We start from the raw sequence: 17,021 nt of genomic DNA on the forward strand, positions 1-17,021 counted from the left end.
GAGTGAAGATGTTCCTTGTTTGCATATTTAGCCTCTCTATTCACATTATTCATTATTTCAGATAATATCCAAAATATATTAAAATGATATTTTATACGATAATAAATGCTATTAATCATCAGCAGATTGAAATGGCAAAATCAGAGCAATAAACGTTTTTCAGTTTTTAATATCGAAGTTGATTATCGATACTTTTACTCCGATATTTGCCTTCCGATTTCTCATCTGAAGTTTGATTATCGATATTTCCAGTTTCCACCAACGTTCGTAAGTCATCGATATTTTTGACCGATATAATAGCGAGATTGTGCCCCCTGTGGGTTGGATTACATTCCCAGTATACATACGGTATCTATTCTGTGTTACATTTTTCCTTTTCCTGATCGATACTCCTACGCATATGTTATGTCATCGTTCTCCTACGGTAGCAAAAAAGGTGAATATTTTTTGGGGATCGATAATATTATTTTTGTCTTCAATAAAAGGTAGCCTATACCTACTATCAAAGTATCGAATATGAAAGATATTATATTTAGTTAAAAACACCGTTCAAAGGCTATTGAATCACCAGTCCTGATCGATTTTCAATCAGTGCCTGCCTGACTGACCTGAGGCTCATATTACAACAGTGGGAACAGTATCCCAGCGAGTCGCAGGGGAATAGTTGTTAGCGCTCATTACACTGGGTTTACCAGCCGGGACACCAGATTCTGGCGGCCGATCACCATATCTCGGCTTCTCACTCGAATCACTAGCCAATCCTGGTGTCTCACTGCTGTCACAGCTTGCTTTACACATGTTCACCACTGACAGCTCTCTGGTATCCCATTGGCCTAATGTAATACGGGCCCAAAGTACAATACAACTACAACTATCCGAATCGATTAATAATAATGGTAATACTTTATTTTCAACAAAAGTATAGCATAACAATGTATACAGTTTAAAAACGTCACAGATAAATCAATATAATAACATAAAGTTTCAGTACGGTAATGAAATAAAACACTAATGACATTTTACACTTCAAGAACTTTGCAAAATTTGAATAAATTTTTCTACTCTACATCATAAAAAGCCTTCTTACTAAGAAAAGACTGAACCGGACCTCATTTTGTTAATTAACACTTCGGATAATTGGAGTTTTTTTTATAAAAAACCAGGAAATTTGAAAAAAAGATACCGGTACCTATTAGATAAATTATAGTACTATTCAATTTAAAATTATAGCCGGTCGTTCTATTGCTATTTGTATAATTCTATGATCGGAGTTGAAATGTTGTAGACCATTTCCATTACTACAAGTTTCCGTCATTCAATCTCTAATCATATTGCAGCGCTGAATCTTTGATGATGGAAACTAGGCTTAAAGTCTCATCATTACTACTGATTTAACGCAGCAACATAACTAGATTTTGAATGACGGTAACTTTTAGAGATGGAAATAGTCTACAACATTTCAACTCGTCAGTTTCTCGGCAACAACTGAGCCAGCCCAATATGCTACAAAACAAGTGTTTTTGCGGCTTCGCAATCACAATTTATCGATTGATTACTCATCTATTTTTTATTAAATTCCAACTTTCTCAAGAAAAAAGATAGAGATTCTGATTTCAGATTTGGAAATAGCACCTCCAAATAATAAAGTCAGATTTCTGAAAATACCAAAAAATAAGGGAGTTTTGGTTACTTTTATATTCTTATAGTGTACAAGGTCACTGGAGCTAGCGTGTACGTTGTCATTGCATCCACTTTCATGCAGTTTGCGTCGAAATGGAAACAATAGTTGTAAAAAGCGCACAACCTGCCGGCACAGTTCACCGTGCAGTTATGATATTGCAAATTGGCAGAATAGAAACCAAGTTTCAAGGATATTCTAGGTCAGTAAACTAATGAGACGATCAAGGAAAAATTTGAACAACCATATAACATTTATTCCAAGTTAAAAGTTACATCTACTCGTATATACATCCCACACAAAACCAATCAATAGAATAATAATACCTACAAATAAATCGATATTAATATGTATTTCTATACTAATTAATTAACATTATTTGAAGAATGAAGATTTATTTGTGATGACATTGGAATAAGTTGAAAGGAAGGTGGTAGCCTAACCAGAACAGTTGTGATTTCTATTTGCAGTGATGTATTTCTTAATATACTGGTACACTAATAATATCATTGTTCTCGCACTATTTTTTTTTCTGAATAGTAATAACTGATATAGTAGTTATTGTGCTGTGATGGTATAACAATGCTCTAGTTGTCTTTCTTCATACGGTTGCTAGTCATACGGTAAATTATTGAGTCTCTTCCAGGATCCATATCAGAGATGCCCACTGAAACATTTCAGAGACGCACGATTAAAAAATGATTACGACAAACTCAAAACTTTCAGAAAAGATCAGAATTTTCAAGTAGAAAATGTTTGTCCTTAATTTAAAACTTATAACCAATACTTGTTTAGACAAATTAATAACAAAAATTTACTATTTCTAGTAACAATTGCAGCAATGACTGTAGACTGGCTTAATTGAAACAAATTACTACTAAAATTCAAAAGGAGAAAGTCAAATTGAAAATTGGAACCATTCAGACATAAATAATTCAAAGTTTAAACTCAATACCCTCAGGTAAATATGAATATACAGGTTTGTTCCAATATAAATCATCTCATTCAACTCACTTATTTATACATTCATTAATACACAATATCGGGGACCGAGCTTCGCTCTGGAGTACAAAAGCATAAAAAATGTATTACGAAAGAAGAAATTATAATAACATTCATAGTTCATACAGAAATGTTCTATCTAATCACAGTAAATTGATATTAATTCTTAGAGGAATGCAAAAATTTCCCTCACAAAGGCCCGGTTGCACAAGAGGCCGGTTAAATTTTAATCCTGATTAATTTCACGTGAGCCATAGAAGACCATTTCAAAGAGATGGATCTACTGGAATTAATCAGGATTGAAAATAACCTGGCTTTTTTGCAACCGGCACTAAGTACCTGATTGAATGATTACAAAAGTTCAACAGCTGAATCATAATTTTGACAGTCCCACACACATGAACTCGCTCACTCACTTCTATCATCAACAGACGACGAAATAATTATTATCAGGTGTTTTTCCAAGGATGAATAATAATTATCCTTTTAATGTCCTTCAGCTAGTTTTCTCAGGGATGAGAGCTAGTGCAATCGAATCTTTATATTATGAACCTACTATGTTCTGAATTTCGTGAGAATCGTTAGAGCCGTTTTCGAGATCCGGTGAAATACAAACATATAAACATCCAAACATCTAAAAATCTGAACATATAAACAGAAATTGCTCGTTTCAACAGGCTGAGTCCAAAACTGCCCCTTTCCCAAAATGTAAACATATTACCAGTTACACAAAAATGTAGTGTTACAGTGAAGGAGACATTCTTCCAACACATTTCATGGTGAGCATATAAATTATCACCTAGCTGATCAATCGCAGATGATGAATGTTTGCAAGATCAGATGATTCAACGATCTTAGCCCACTAGGAGTTTTATAAGAAGAATTTCTTGTAGGCTATGTATCTCTGATACATAGACACTTCAAAGAATTATAAGTTTTTCGACCAAATTGACGTAACACTCACATGTGACAGCAAGCAGAACAAATGCATAGGCGATTCCAAACCAGAGAATAATGTTGAAAATAACAGGGAAATCGTCGCTGTATTCCTCAGCCAGATTCAACTCATTCTGAAACAATGACAGGATTAGGATTAGGTGAAATCACAATAATTAATGAATGGACAAATCCACATATGCTAAACTGAATTGTTGGGGAGTGTCCCTTATTACTATAATCATACTGGATCAATCAAACATTACCATAGTTCAAGTGAATCTAGCCAATACAAGACAAATTGAGTAAGTTTTACAACCAATCTATTTCATTGTATTCATTGAACGAGCGTTAGCGAGTTCTCACTTTTACTTACTAACGGCCAAAGTCGTTGTCCGTCTGTTTGTAAGTTCTACAATTACTTCAGAAAGAATTGATTGATTGCCATGGTGTTTGAGGGTGTTGTCATGGATCATATTTATTTCTACCTAAGAAGGTGTATATGTATATCTCTGGAGCAACATGGTTTTTTGAGATCTAGATCTACAACTAATCTGCTGGAGTTTCAGGAATATGTCATGGGTGCCTTTGTGGATGCTTGTCAGGTTGAATGCCTTTATCTGGACCTATCAAAGGCATTTGATAGAGTTGATCACTCTCTTATGATTGCCAAGCTGAAGGGTTATGGAGTTCATGGTTCCCTGCTAATGTGGCTGGATAGCTACCTTAGAGACAGATCCCTTATTGTGAGATAAGAGGGTCAAGAGTCATCTCCTTTTAGGGCATTGTCTGGTGTTCCGCAGGGGTTACACCTGGGCCCTCTCCTCTTCAACTCATTTATGAATGATATTGGCAGTGCCATCTCATGTCATCTCTTGATGTATGCTGATGATGTGAAACTCTGATGTGGTGAAACCTGGTCTGGGGCATGTGGCTTGGCAGGATTGATGAATGGTGTCTCAATAATGGTATGGTCTTGAATGATGCCAAGTGTGTCATGATGTCTTTTAGGCGTGGATCTAACGTACCTGACTTCCAGTACTTTTTGAGGGGTGCTCCATTGAAGAGAGTGTTGAAATTCAAGGACTTGGGGGTTGTGATGAGTCCTTCTCTTAGTCCATTGGAACATATTTGTGGTATGACGTCTAGAGCTGGGACTTTGCTTGGTTTCATTTTCAGGTCCTCAAGAGATTTCAGATCTCCTTATAGCCTCTTGGTCCTGTTTAGGGCTCTGGTTCTGCCTGTCCTGGAGTATGCATCGGTTGTCTGGTCGCCATATCATCAGTATCAAATAGATCAGCTGCAGAGGGTGGAGAGGCTATTTGTAAGAATGCTTGGCTGTAGGATGGGATTTGCCTTCTTTGATGTTCCTGTGATAGAATTGGAGAATCGTTTCGGACCTTTACTTTCAGCTCAAAGGAGAAGACTCAATGATCTGGTGCTTCTTTTCAAGTTGGTGAATGGGACATTGGACTGCCCTGAATTACTGGCTGGCATTGATATTTGTGCTCCACGAGGGACCCGTTCCAGGACCATTTTCCGCAGACGCCTTCATACTACTGCCTATGCCTATAACAGTGGACTGTCTAGGGTATTGCGATCGGGCTGTGAGGCTGCTGCAGCTGGGATAGAATTCTTTGGTGTGTCTGCTATGGCTTTCAAGGGAGCGGTTTTACAGCTGGGTCTATAGTTTTTCTATTTTGCAGAGTTCAAATGTCTTGAAAGCTTTTTCTCTGGCTGCATGTTTTTTTCTTGCTTGCTTCATTGCATTTTTGGTATTTTTTCCAATTTTGTTATCATTTGTATTAGTTGGCTGTGTTTTGTTATAGTGTTAGTGTTGTTTTATTATTGTTATAGCTATTATTCTATTGTTGCGCTTGATGCTATTGAATTACTGTGTTTGCTATTGCTAAAAATATTTTGTTTGCAATTGCTTCAAGTTGTTGAATTTGTGCTGATAGTTTCTAATGCATATTTGTATATTTCATTCATATTACTGTTATACTTCTGAATGATTGCTAAGTTATTTATTTGACTTAATGTTATGTATCTCATATTTATATTTATATTTGTCTTGTTATTTTTGTCTATCTTCTTACTATTGTATTTTTTTGAAATTGGTGTATACCGTTGAAAATATAATAAATTAATAAATAATTGATCAATCGGCTTCAAATTTTGAACCTCTTCGAACCTTTTTACAGTTCAATTTCGTTGGACAGCATAATTCCTTCGTCCTTTCTCAGGATGTAAAAATAACATTGAAAGTGAACAAGAAAAAAATATTGTAATTTAGTGACCTTGTTTATATTAATTCATTGCATGCACTTGCTGAAGTTTTTCAACCATTCATTCATAACATACATAACTCTTGATACAGATAATTAATAAAATTTGAATACATTCACTTGAATGGAAATAATATTAATTATTTCCAAGTGATTTTTTCCTAAACAGCACACACAGACTAGGAATAAAGCAACAATATTGAAATAGAATGAACTAAATGGAATTATGTTTTAACACATTTTCTTGAAATTATTATATTGGAAGGAAATCATCATAAGAGATTTCAAATATTTAATAAGTTTAATGATATCTCTTTGAAACCAGCAGAGAGTTGAAAAATTAAAAAAGTTGATTACCACATTTTCAGTTGGTGCATCTCTTCTGTAACGTCGAGTATGAGGAGCATCACTACTAATGGCGGCAACCAACACCTATCAAAAACAAATAAGAATTACTTTCGTTTTCAAAAACACATTCTGTTGATTAAATCTACCTCCAGTTTTCAACATTCTCTTTTACTTATCTATCTCAAATACATATCTGTTTAAATTGCAATCCATCTTCATATTGATCAAAAGCTCTTCTATTATTACAATTCTTTCAATGTCTGCAAAGTCAACAATGCCTTTCAATGGTTTTCCAATAGCTCACATTCATTGGAATAGTTAGCTAATATCAATTAATGTAAAATAAATCATAATATTGTTATCTACATGAATAATTGAATAAATGAATTTGGTTCCTCCTCAAATTAAAGTAGAAATTAAAGAATATTTTGGAAATTTCACTTTTCCAATAGTATTGAGAGTAGTAGCGACAAGACATGTGCGATCGCATAGAGCTGACACATATTTTTTTCTGAGGATGATGTCCACTTGATTTTTATGCTTGTGTGTGAGTAATGCGAAAATTGATGATCATAGATGACTTGGCAACCTATCAAACTATATGTAGGTGTAATGGAGCCCTGAGGAAAACATAGCCATGATGTCTAAACACAGTCACAAGCTCTAACCATAGAGAAAAGATAGTTCAAGAAGATAACCCACGGCATAGGGTGTTTATGTTCCAAATTTTACTGTTAACTCAAGCCAATAGTCCAAGTGGCCTAGTTCTTTTTCGTGAAGCTAAGTGACGTTGGTAATCTCTCAGACTCAGACTATGCCGACAGTAATCGGCTTGAGTTAACAAAAATCGGCATGAAATGTGGAATATAAACGACCTTTCTTTTATGCAATCTTATCTCAATGCTCTAACGAAATACGCTATAACTGTGATATGCCCTAAACACAATGTTTTATTTGGATTTCGGCGAGCGGGCATAGCCGATGGTCTGAATGATGCAGTCTGCTATCACTGCACTCATTATGCACTTTTTTCTCACTCCAGCTGGCATGTATTCTACCGCAATCAATTTTCTCTCCACCCATGCACAAGTCAAGTTTGTTAAAATTATTATGAAAATAAATCTCCTGCAGTTTGCGCACAACGTTTTTAGTATAGACATTATGATAATCGTAAAATTGGTGATAGAATTCATTCAACAACTATTCAATACATAAATATTCTGAAAGGGGCAGAAATTTCCTGCTTATTATTTGGCGGAGAAATGACTAGTGGTTCTGTGAACAGTAGACCTCACACAGTTATCTCATCCACAAGTACCTGATGTCACTTGTTTTAAATGTTAACAAACTCAGTTCACGTTTGAATTTGAACATACGATATAATTCATCCAGTTCCGTCATAATCTTCCTATCTGATGAAAATTAATTTTTTACAATCAAAAATATTATAATTTCTCCAGCATTATTTAGTTAATTTGTTTATTTTTTATCACCTATTAAATTAGTTTTTTCGAATGTGAGAATATTGATACTAATGGGCACGCATAATAATACCATGACTGCAAAACAAAATATTGAAACCAAAGACCTTAAAGCTGCGATTAGACCAAAGTTATTAACAAAATGTTAATAACTCAATCCTTATTGATTATATTAGATTGAACATAGCTTATCATACACATGATGAAGATGTGTGTTTGTCAACTTCCGTTCAATCCAATAGAATCTATAAGGATCAAGTTATTAACATTTTGTTAATAACTTTGGTGTAAACCCAGCTTAAAGATGCATACCTATTTAAGGTGTTTGAAACTATAGACCTTATACAAATACAGTAATAGACTGGCTTCTCCACACATCTGTGTAATCACTTGTCAGCTGATTTATGATGAATAATCTATATATATAAAAGCGAAATGGCACTCACTCACTGACTGACTGACTGACTGACTGACTCACTCACTCGCATAACTAAAAATCTACCGGACAAAAAACGTTCAAATTTGGTAGGTATGTTCAGTTGGCCCTTTAGAGGCGCACTAAGAAATCTTTTGGCAATATTTTAACTCTAAGGGTTGTTTTTAAGGGTTTAAAGTTCGTCTCCCAATCTCTTAATTATAATTGAAATTTCCATATCATAATGTTACTATAGAACTATAATCTAGATAGAGTACCTCTTCGAAACAGTTGTTAACTGGCAACAAAATTAATAATTTTGTCAGGTTGGCATTAAGTTGAGTTGACTTTGTTAGGTTGGCACCAAGTTGAAGATTTAAATGCATTTATCGCGGAAAAATTGATTGGGCACTGCTACTTCAATCCTGGGAATATTATGTGGACCCCGACTGGATTGTCCTAACATATGATAAAAATGCCCAAATGAAATATGCAGGCGAGCGAAGAAAGACCTCACTTCGCTGGGTCAATAAGAATGTATTGTCAAAGATTTCTAACCTATCCTTAAGTCTCTAGCTTTATAAGTGGTAGAGATTACGTTAATTCAATTAAAATAGTTTTGTAAGTAATCAACATGAGAGAGAAGAGAGAATGAGCATTGTGTTGATTTGGGATTGAAATTTGCTTGCAGTAAGGTTGCAATCGAGTCGTGCCTCGACACTATATGAATTTATTCACAGTGTCCCACGTTTAGTGTAACAGTCGAAGACCATAGATTCTACATTAATTTGCAACAAAAAATGTTCAGTAAAATTTTCTTATATCGACCCTAGTTTTTGAGACCTTCTGAAAATTATCAGTCAAAATCTAACTCTAAGGATATGGTTGGAAGAAGGAAGAAATTTCCAACAATATTCATATAATTTGTCCCTTTGTTTGATGTTTTTGAACTTTTTTGAGCGATCAAAGTTGAAAAAAGTACATTCGTCGAGTTCAAAACCAAATTTCAAACAGTTCGAACGCTCATGAAAAGTTCAAAACCATCAAACAAAGGAACAAATTATATGACTGTTGGAAATTGGACATTTTTTATCCTCTTTCCAATCATATCCTTAGAACTAGATTTGGACTGATTGATTTTCTAGTTATTGATGTTTTTGAAAAATATCGGAAGTTCGATATATCTCGAAAACTAAGGTCGATACAAGAAAATTTTACTGAAATTGGTTTGCTAGTTTCATGAAGAATCTATGATGCTCAGCTGTTACACCTTTCGTGGGACACTGTAAATTCATATTATGTTAAGGCAAGACTCGATTGCAGCCTTGCTCCAAGTGAATTCTAATCCCAAATTAATATAATGCTAATTTTCCCTCTGTTGATTGAATTATCTTCTCTCTCATGTTGAAAACAATCGCAAAAATATTTTCTATTAAATTAACGAAAATTCAACCACTTCCCAACTAGCTATAGTTGACGAGCGAAGTGAGGTCCAAGATTCAAGTTGACGGTTTGACATTTCTCTTAGGGCCGGTTTCCGAGCTCGGGCTTTAGCTAAGTCCTAGACTTTAAACAGCTGGAGTCAGAAAATTGGCTTTCCAAAACGGGGCGTAGTCGCAGCTTTTATAACAGTAGTCGTAGTTTTTATTTTCCCATTTCTATATTTGGAAACGTTTTCCCTTGACAAAATTAGACATTCCTAAATAATTCAAAATAGCTGAAACTTTACACTATTTTCTCTCTATTTTATTTTGTGTTCAATTTTCTAGCTTTTCGAAATTTAATTCAAACGTGACTATGACAATGACTGTGACTACGCCCCGTTTTGGAAAACCAATTTTCTGACTCCAGCTGTATAAAGTCTAGGACTTAGCTAAATCCTGAGCTCGGAAACCGGCCCTTAATGTTTAAATGTTTGAATGTTTATATGTTGCGCATTTACGGCGGAACGCAATCAATCAATCAATAAATCTCTTTATTCAAAACATCAAAATGTACATGAATGCGTCTTTCTTTATTATTTTCAAAATAATAAAATAAATACAAGTAAAAAACAAATTACATCAACAATAGGTAGTCTAAATACATAATGAGTTGGCACTATAAAATTCTTCATAACTGTATAATTCTAATTCCACGATATACTTTTTCAGTTTGTTTTTAAACCTTGTAATATCTTTTTCATGATTAATCTTAGTAGGAAGGTAAGTGATGAATTTGATGCCCATATAGGTCGGGCTTTGTTTGTACTTCTCTTTACTATGTTCTTCGATAATAAAGTTGTTCCTAATTATTGTATTATAGTCATGCACACTGGTTTGCCTGGGGAATTTGTCTTCATTATTTTTTACGTGTAATATTGTTTTATAAATATAAAGTCCATACACAGTCATTAATTCTAACTTTTTAAAAAATGTCCTGCACGACTCTTGTCTATTTAAATTAAATATTTTTCCTACTGCTTCTTTTTGGAGTTTTAATATCCTATTCAAGTTAAATGCACTAGTCCCACCATAAATCTCAATGCCATATGAAATATGAGAGTGGACAGTGGCATAATACACGGATCTCAAAGTTAATAAATAACAAGTGGGTGCCAGCCTTCTTAGTGCAAATATTCCTGTACTTACTTTTTTACATACTCTTGATACATGCTCTTCCCAATTGAGTTTGTTATCTATCTACGCCTAAAAATTTTATGTTATTTAGGTTATTTAGCTTCAGTGTACTTTTTCTTTTGGGATTTCTACAGGTGAAATGTACAAATTTCGTTTTATCATTGTTTAATAAAAGGTTCATTTTACTTAAAACGTTTTTTAAAAGCAATATTGTGTCATTACATTTTTCTTCGATTATATCCAAATCTTTGTCGAATATGCTTAAACTAATGTCATCAGCGTACATACATCTATTACGCGGTAATAGATTTTCATGAAATTTGACAGATATGTTCCTTTTTTAATTGCGCGTCGACGTATATACAAGGTTTTTGGAAATTTTTCATTTCAAGGATAATATAAAAGGAAAAAGGAGCTTCCTTCATACTCCAATATTAGAGTAAAAATCAGACTATAGAATTATTCATCATAAATCAGCTGACAAGTGATTATACAGATGTGTGGAGAAGCCAGACTATTGCTGTATTTCCACAAGGTCTATAGTTTCAATCAAGTACTCTTGTGGATGAGAATACTGCGTGAGGTCTACTATTCACAGAACTACTAGTATAATTAAGACAACCACCCTGTATAAATATTACGTATACCTTTGAGTTGTAGGCCTTTGTGTAGGCCTCAGTGAGCCTCTGCAGAGTGGCGACCAGCAGCTGTTTGGCTTCGACGATCTGCTTCGACTTGAGCCCATAGCGGTCGATGAGAGGGTGCATGCCGGTCACCACAAACCACACCACGTCAGGGGAGCCATCATTCTCGACACTCTCTTCGCCAACCTACAACCACAATCACAACTCCTCTACTAAACAAACTACATTCACAATGAAATTCGTTGAATAGGAATTCATTCATTCATTCATACAATAAGTACATCATCAAAATGATGGGAGAGAAAAATAAGGTAACCTTGTACTACTCCTCTCCCAAATTTAGGTAAGGTTACACAAGTGTTTCAGTTCTTCACTTAACAAAATGTTCAGTCCTTGATTATTTTCACAAAGTAGATTTGCTATTGTGGAATTTCTTCCTAATTGAAATAACACAGTTTTATTCTTGTCACAACCACATTGGGCGGTGTGAATAAAAACGAGTACGACGAGTATTTACTTACAAGTAAAGTGTAACGAGTATTTAAACTCCAAGTAAACCGATGTGAATAAAGCGTCGAGTTTACTTGTGACCATTTACTCGCCAACCCGAAGGTTTACTAGGAAGTATTTACTCGCGAGACAACTGAATTCACAAGAAAGGCAAGTAAATACTTGTAACGCCACACAGACTACTACGCATCATTTCCTGTTGTGACTTGTTCTGTTTTCGCCGCTAAACGCCGATTGCACGTGAGTGCAATCTATAGCACCAATGACAGTCGGAATGCGAAATTTTGAAGCCCAATCAGCCTTGGCCTGATCAATATCATCAATAGTGCGTGGAAATTTAATCCAATCTTCAGACTTCGACACTATTTTATCTGATACACTTGAAAATGTTCTGCCGACAGTACTTCTTCCAACACCCATGTCGTTGGTAACACCACTTTGGAATCCTGGATCACTAAGTTATCTCAGAAAAATTTCCATGTTTTTCCTTGCAGTTAATCCTCCACCCCTTGCATCAGTGTTTTCATCAAGAAAGTACGAAGTGAGAAAATCTACGTTTTCGCTCTCAAACCGTAATAGTCCCTTAGATAGATCGGGACTTATATCACGCCGGTCTCTATAACGTTTCACACCATGCAGGTTCATAAATGCAGCCATCTCTGGTGTACAAGTACGACTGCAAGTCTGGGGTCGGGTTGACTTGCGAATGGACGAGTATTTACTTGCGTTTATTCACTCCAAAATTGGCATTTTTCGGGGGTTTACTAGCCTCTCAAGTATTTACTCGCGAGTAAGAGTAAATACTTTTTCTATTCACTTCAATTTTGGCGTTTACTTGTCATTCAAGTATTTACTTGTCCTACTCGTTTTTATTCACACTGCCCTTTTATTTCGATTTACAGGACAGCAATTTCGTGTTGAAACAAACACATCTTCAGCTCAATGCGTCAAAAATGAAACTGTGTTATTTCAATTTGTTTTTTAAACAATACAAAACTAAACTAGATTTATTAAATACGAGCACGTGTAAGGCATCAACTATACAAGCGTGATAGACGAATTTATTTTGCACGTTTTCAGAATGCATGGTCTCTTATGGGCGTGTCTATTACGCTCGTATAGTTTTCCCAATAAGAGCCAATGAATACCTACCCTTTTACCTTTTTTATATTTATTCCTCATAAATTAAAAAATAAATCAATAAACTATACAATATACACTGCAATAATTAAATTAATCTACAAAATCAAATATTAGGAACTACTTCTCAAAAAAGATCAAGCTCGAGCTTGGGGAAGAAGCCAGCCGAACTTCGACAAGCTAACAATAAGTGAACATGAAAATAAAAAACATAATGACCATTAAAAATGATTAAATATCAGATAAGAATAATATATATTAGTTTCAATAAGTTTTACCTTTGAAACATAACATATTTTTGTATACTTTGGTATTCTATTATTTAGTATTTATTCAATGACCAACAAATATGAATCATTATAAGCTCCATTGTTTGGAATAACACAAATATAAGTAGAAATTATTGAAAAATTAATTCGTAATGTGAATATACTGTTGAACATCCATTTTTTTGTAGAAGTAGCCTTACATACAACAGAGTGAAAAGATCGCCACGCACAATGTGAGTAAAAAAATGCAGTCTAAATGTGACCTGACGTCATACCAGGCCGGAAACTACACAATTGTAAAAAAATGCATGGCACATATTATGCAGAATGTTCGGATGCGACTAGTCAGTGTGACATGGTCTCACCTACTCCAATGCTAAAGCTAAACCACTCGGTTAGAGCAGTCATTTTGTCCGTTCGTGTCCGGCTAGGTGTGACATCACCCCAAGATGTGTTAATTAATGTAGCAGGTGTAAGATTTATGAATAGTATAATATTGGAAAACGAAACCAGTTTACCAATGAAATATGAATGTACCTTTTTAGCAATGCCATTCAGGAGAGCAATCTGATTCAAATAAGCCTTATCGTATTCCAACTCGGGATTTAAATGTTTAAGTACAGACAGTTGAGTTGGTTCTGGGTTCAGTTCGCCAAGCTGCAATTGTGACTGGAACAAAATAGATAAAATAAATTATAAGATTAAGGTGAAAATACCGTACAATATTTGACACAAATACCCTAGACTTGAATAAAAAATGATATGATGAATTGCCTTGGAATGCAATATTAGACTGCAGACCCTATGCCTACAATGCCTGAAAATAATCAAAATAGCCTACTTATGGGCTTAGAGTGCGTTTGATTTGATGCCTTGATTCAAGGTACCTAGAATAAAGGTACTGGCCACGCGCATCTCGATCTTTTAATGATCAGAGTCAGATGATCGGTGTGACGTCATTGGTGCTCTAAATATCTATTCTTCCTTTCTTTTCAATGTTAAATTGAGCAACTTTGTAAGTATTTTTCTCAAAAAGTAAATAGCTTTCAAGTCCCATCGACATCTACGATTCATACAATATTTATCTTCAATTTTTATAGAAATTCAATACTTTTGGACGGCTGGATCTTTAAGAATGATCGATTTTGTAAGAGCCTGCACATCGAATACCTGTTGCTGCTCTCGTATTGAAAATTAACATGCTTTCTCTGGCTCTTTTGTAATTCAATTACTCAATGCTAATGAATTCAATAAATCAATCATTGAATAATGAATTAAAAACGTGAAAACATTATTATTGTACTATAATATTATTTCTCTCACAATCCTTTATCTTGTCTGTGTACTGTATATTATATTATGTAGAATCAATAGAACATCTCGCCTAATCCCTTAAGAGGATTCTTTTTTCAGGAAAATTATGGCTTCCATATACTTCATTAGGAGAAAGTTTTCTGGTTGAATCTTTCTAATTGGAAACTACAACAAAATATAAGGGCGAATATAAATTAATATATTAAAGCATGCATACCGCGTGGGGAATTCTCAATAATTGAGAATATTGTATTGAATAGGCCTATTTGTAAGAGGAATTCTCAATTGATACTTGTTATCTTATTGTAAAACTCTCATTCTTTATTAATTTATTCGTAAGGGAAAACCAACTCTTCATGATCCAATGATAATGTATTCAATAAATATGAATAATAAATTGAAAAGTATACGAATGAATATGAATTCATACTGTAAGTATCCTACAATATATTCCTTCTAATAAACCTGATAATCCTTTAAGACAAGTGATCGGTTGAATGCCTGTTTGAAAGACTACGAAAGGATGACAACCTCTTCAACCAACTTGGAGGGCATTCCTATTCTAGGAATTAAACTCTCATACACTTAAAAAAACATGATAATGTGTGGTAAATTCCAATTCTTTTCAATCTCCACATTATTTTCCTATAACCGGAGAGATAATAGTTGGGCATATTTGAAGATATATTTTCAAATTGCAATTTATTCAGTTTATAATGCACTTATGATGTGAGTGTTATACTATCACCCCATACTCTAATTTGGTCCATATTGGGGCTTTCTATCACATAGAGTGTGTGTGATATATATGTGATAAAAATTATGTTTCTAGATTGTGCCTTGGTCACTTAAGTTCTTTATCGAAAATTCAATTGAAATTTAATTGTTGATCAATCCAATTGATTGTTTATAACAAACAAAATCATCAAATATCTTTTACCAATGACGTTGAGACAATGCAGGCTTTAGAAAGAATGACCCAATTACCAAAATCTGTTTTTCAATCTTCTCTTACTTGAATCGTTCACTGTAACCACAGAAATGGTTAGTCTTTTTCTGTTTACAATTTATAAAAATTATTGATGTAAAGAGAATTAGAGGATGAAGGTGGTAAATAACATGAGTGTCACTCTACACGCTACATAGTTCCCAAAATTCTTAAATGTGAACAATTGCTGAGATTAATTTCATGTGTTATGTAAGTGGTAAGTGCAGTCTAAAGAACATATTTGAAGGATAAGGAAGGAAAGTGGTGCGCTTACCATCTTCATCCAATGATCATCCACATTCTCCTTCCAAATCACTGATGAAATGCCCTGCACTAACAATCTTTATTCTCTGCAATCGCTCTTGATTTCACTTTTGTCAAATTAATTTTAGCTTTTCCTTTATGTCTTCTGCATTGAGATTGGTATTGGAATCAATTTTAAAAGGATAGATATCGGTTGAGTTTGCAGAAGAATATCACAATGAACAACGGAAACAACTCGAATGTGCACAACTTAATAAAAAATAACGAGAAAGCTCGAGATAACTATTAAAGTATTCAAGCCAAGCCTAATATTATGATGATAAAACAGTGATTGGAAAAATATAGGCCTATATTATCATTCAAAGTATTACTAGGAGAAATAAATTCAGTACCATTTTTCAACTTTATAATATTGTTGAGATATTAAAACTTTGAATGAAAAACCTTCACTAGAAAACCTTTTCAAATGTTGCCAAATTAAATCTATTCATTCCTTCTTCTAGTATCCCTTCTCGTAGTATCAAATTCTCTATCTCCAAACAGGTATGCCCTTACATTATCGAGCATTCTGGAAGATCTAGGAGTTCAAAAGTGATGAATTTCTAAAAAAAAATGAAGATAAATATTGTAGGCCTATAAATCGTAGGAGATTTCGATGGGACTTGAAAGTTATGTACTTTTTTAGAGAATGACTTACAAAGTTGCTCGGGGAAAATGAAGATAAATATTGTACATGACCGTAACAGACAACTATCACCTCGTTAAAGTATGTGGATATGTTATCACTGATATGTTAATTAAGAGTACACTCTTAAAGGATTGAAGATGTTGAACCGGCAAGATGTTCTATTGATTCTATACATAATATACAGTACATAGACAAGATAAAGGATTGTGAGAAAATAATATTATAGTACAATCAATGCTTTCACGTTTTCAATTCCTTATTTTATGATCGATTTATCAAATCCATTAGCATTGAGTAATTGAATTACAAAAGACCCAGGAATGCATGTTATTTTTCAATAAGAGAGCAACAGGTATTCAAAATCGATCATTCTGATAGATCTAGCCGTCCAAAAGTATTGAATTTTTAGAAAAATTGAAGATAAATATTGTATGAATC

At 34.1% G+C, this 17,021-nt stretch overlaps 1 protein-coding gene across 1 annotated transcript in view; it reads right to left on the reverse strand.

The window, feature by feature from the left end:
* Window positions 1-1,906: 1,906 nt before the first annotated feature.
* LOC111051429 (ATPase H(+)-transporting accessory protein 2) overlaps window positions 1,907-17,021 on the reverse strand; it is a 31,518-nt gene continuing 16,403 nt past the window's right edge. Inside the window, exons 4-8 of the mRNA XM_039442684.1 lie at window positions 13,867-13,998; window positions 11,414-11,596; window positions 6,262-6,336; window positions 3,645-3,750; window positions 1,907-2,345 (exon numbers count right to left, since the gene is read on the reverse strand). Of these exons, the coding sequence (XP_039298618.1) occupies window positions 2,266-2,345; window positions 3,645-3,750; window positions 6,262-6,336; window positions 11,414-11,596; window positions 13,867-13,998 (576 nt within the window). The 3' untranslated portion in view covers window positions 1,907-2,265. The remainder of the gene's footprint in view (window positions 2,346-3,644; window positions 3,751-6,261; window positions 6,337-11,413; window positions 11,597-13,866; window positions 13,999-17,021) is intronic.

Source organism: Nilaparvata lugens, chromosome 1 (assembly GCF_014356525.2).
Source record: "Nilaparvata lugens isolate BPH chromosome 1, ASM1435652v1, whole genome shotgun sequence".
NCBI classification, from domain to species: domain Eukaryota; kingdom Metazoa; phylum Arthropoda; class Insecta; order Hemiptera; family Delphacidae; genus Nilaparvata; species Nilaparvata lugens.